We start from the raw sequence: 2754 nt of genomic DNA, 5'->3' as shown, positions 1-2754 counted from the left end.
ACAAAGCCAGGCCTCTGAACCCCGCTTCAGTCTCGACTCTCCATCAGCCATTTCACCTTCTTGGGCCTAAGTGTCCTCAGCTGTCAAAAGGAGGAAGGAAGGAGCAAGCTATCATGTTGTCGTGAGCTGTGACATGCCCTCTCGTTGCCTGAGCAAGGCTTTTGAGATAAGGAAACTGAGGCTCGGAGAAGGTGCTGTGCTCTTCCTGGTACACCCCCATCCCTGGGTCTGTGTGGCTTCCGTTTCCGGCTGACGCTCACTGCCCTGGCAGACACACCCCCTAGGTCAGCGTTTCCACACTAGAATACTTTATTCAAGAGAATCTGGCTTGACAGTCAGATGGCCCTGCAGGGACAGCTTGTGGGGGTGCCAGGGCCCTTGGGAAACCTGCTCCCCTGCCACTGCCTTCAGCTGGGACACACAGGCTCCTCCCCTGGTGACTTCATCCCCACTGACTGAGCTGTTTCTCATCCAAGCAGCTCTTTGTCCAGCCCGGGGCCCACTCTGCATGTGTCTCTTAGAGGGGACAGGGTGGTGGTACCTTGGCTGGAAAGAACAATGTCCCAGCACAAGCAGATGGCAAAGTGTGAGGGGAGATCACGGGGCACAAGGAGTGGCAAAAGTCCCCAGGCAACCACTGTTCTCCAGAGCTGAACGTTCTGATCTTCAGAAGAAGAGAGGGAAGTGGCTGCATCCCCTTTGCCCACTGCTGGCCTTCCCACCAGCCAGGCCGTGGCGGCCCCAGCAGGCTCCTCATCCCTACTTTGGACAGGAGCTCTGAAAGCAAGGGCTGCTTGTCTGTGCAGAGCCTGAGGCCCAAGAATAGGCAGCAGGGCCCCCTTCTTTCCTTCTCCAGGCCCCTGGAGACCTCCAGGGCCTCTGGGGCCTAGCTTGTCCCTCGCGAGGCCACGTGTCTTGCTTCTTCCCAAGCAGAAGCTCCCAAGGGTCTGTGGCTGGCTTCTCTCTTTCTCTCACGTTGTTGAAGGCACTGAATTCCTGATGGTCCTGTCCCTCCCTGCCCCTCGTCTTGGAGGGAGCGAGGCATTCAGCAGGGAAACAGTTGGCTAATAAATAGAGGGCAGGTACCAGCAGGAGTCACTGAGAGTGTGACGGTAATAAATACACGAGCCGGGGGTGCGGGGTCTCTCTCCTCCAAGGGGCTGGTTACCTCCGGGGAACAGCATCGCCACACCTGCCAGAGACCAAGCACAGATGGGGCGGGTATCAGCATGCTGTGGAGGGCGCAGTCTCCTCCTATGGAGGAGGGGGCAGGGCCAGAGGAGGAGCTTGGGCAGGGAGCATGGGGAGGGCCCAGCACTCCTGAGTTCCTGCTTGCCCCAAGCTGAGGAGAAGCTGGGAGATACCCTTCACCAAGCACTTACCCAGGTGCCCAGCCCTGTGCCAAGCACTGTCTTCTTAACCCTCAACAACCTTCCATGAGGAAGGCACCCTGATTATTCTTGTGAAGATTAGGAAACTGAGGCCCAGAGAGGTGAAGAAGCTTGCCTGTGGTCACATGGCCAGTTGGTGACAGAGCCACATGTGAACCTAATCACACTCCAAGCAATCATGCCTCTGATTACCCTAAGACAGCAGTCTCCAAACAGGGGAACGGGTACCACTAGACGCATGTGAGGACTGAGTACCGATGGATTTAAAGAAATCCATTTTCAGCCTCCAGGTCTACATTGCCTTAAAATTATTTTTGTGAGACAGTGGCTGAGATCTGCTTCTCTAGCCACAACACATCTTGCTCATTCTAAACCCTTATAAAGTGCTTTGCTGCCAGGTAAAAGTATTCTGGGGACATGAAAAAAAAGAACAATTTGAGATATTGGTGTAGGTCTTGAGAAAGAAAATATGGCTAATGACTGGGTAACCAAGGCTTTCGACAAAACTGAAGAACAGCTTAACCAAATTGTCAGCCAGGATATCATGAGAAGTAATCTGTTCTTAGCAGAGCACCTTGAGATTTCTGGCAAATAACTTGAAAGGAGTTCAAGTAACTGAGTGACATCTAGTCTCATTTACTTATTTATGTGAACATGGTTTCTCAACCTTCTCATCAATAAAAAAATGATAAACAGGAATTAAATTAATGCAGAATTCTGTCTCAGTCTGGCAGGAAGTAACATTCATTAATGGATTCATTTACTAATTGAAACGAGGTAGCCACATCCATCTCATTGAGATGCATTCCCAATCAAATTGATCGTATTTTTACGTTGAACATTTATTAAATGTTAATTTATTAAAACAGGACATATTTGTGCTGTTTTGACCAAATGGTGCTACTAAGAATTATTTTGATAATTTATTTCAGGAGAAAATTTAATTTAGGTTTATGCTCACAGGAAATTTAAAATAATTCAAACTCATATATCATTTTTTTGTGGCAGATAAATATGACAAGGTAATCAATAAAAGCCTTCTGAAAATTAAAAGTACTATTACACTAGGCTGAAATTCTGGGGAGTGGGGAGTGAAATGGAAATACAAGTTCCAGGAAAAAAGAAACAATGTAAATATACAAAGGGTTATGAAAGGAGGTGTTCGTGTATATTTTTTTTTTTGCTTGTTCATTTTCTTAAAAGTGTTTGATGGTAAGTATAACATTAAAATGGCATATTTAATAGGATACACCTGGAGAGTGTTATATAATAGCTTTGTATTAAAATATTGATATTTATAATATGCCAGAGAGTGTATCCTTTGTAATGACTTATACTTTTTTTTTTTTTTTTGAGACAAGTT

General features: G+C 47.1%; 1 protein-coding gene across 3 annotated transcripts in view; it reads right to left on the bottom strand.

Moving 5' to 3' along the window:
* Window positions 1-291: 291 nt before the first annotated feature.
* PGF (placental growth factor) overlaps window positions 292-2754 on the bottom strand; it is a 13530-nt gene continuing 11067 nt past the window's right edge. For all 3 annotated transcript variants that reach the window (XM_011949549.1, XM_011949551.1, XM_011949550.1), the window contains one exon: window positions 292-1192. In XM_011949549.1, the coding sequence (XP_011804939.1) occupies window positions 1165-1192 (28 nt within the window). In that variant the 3' untranslated portion in view covers window positions 292-1164. The remainder of the gene's footprint in view (window positions 1193-2754) is intronic.

The sequence above is a fragment of the Colobus angolensis genome, unplaced genomic scaffold, assembly GCF_000951035.1.
Source record: "Colobus angolensis palliatus isolate OR3802 unplaced genomic scaffold, Cang.pa_1.0 Scaffold3, whole genome shotgun sequence".
Taxonomy (NCBI): Eukaryota; Metazoa; Chordata; class Mammalia; order Primates; family Cercopithecidae; genus Colobus; species Colobus angolensis.
Note: the sequence above shows the minus strand (reverse complement) of the source record. Positions and strands in the feature narration are given on the sequence as shown.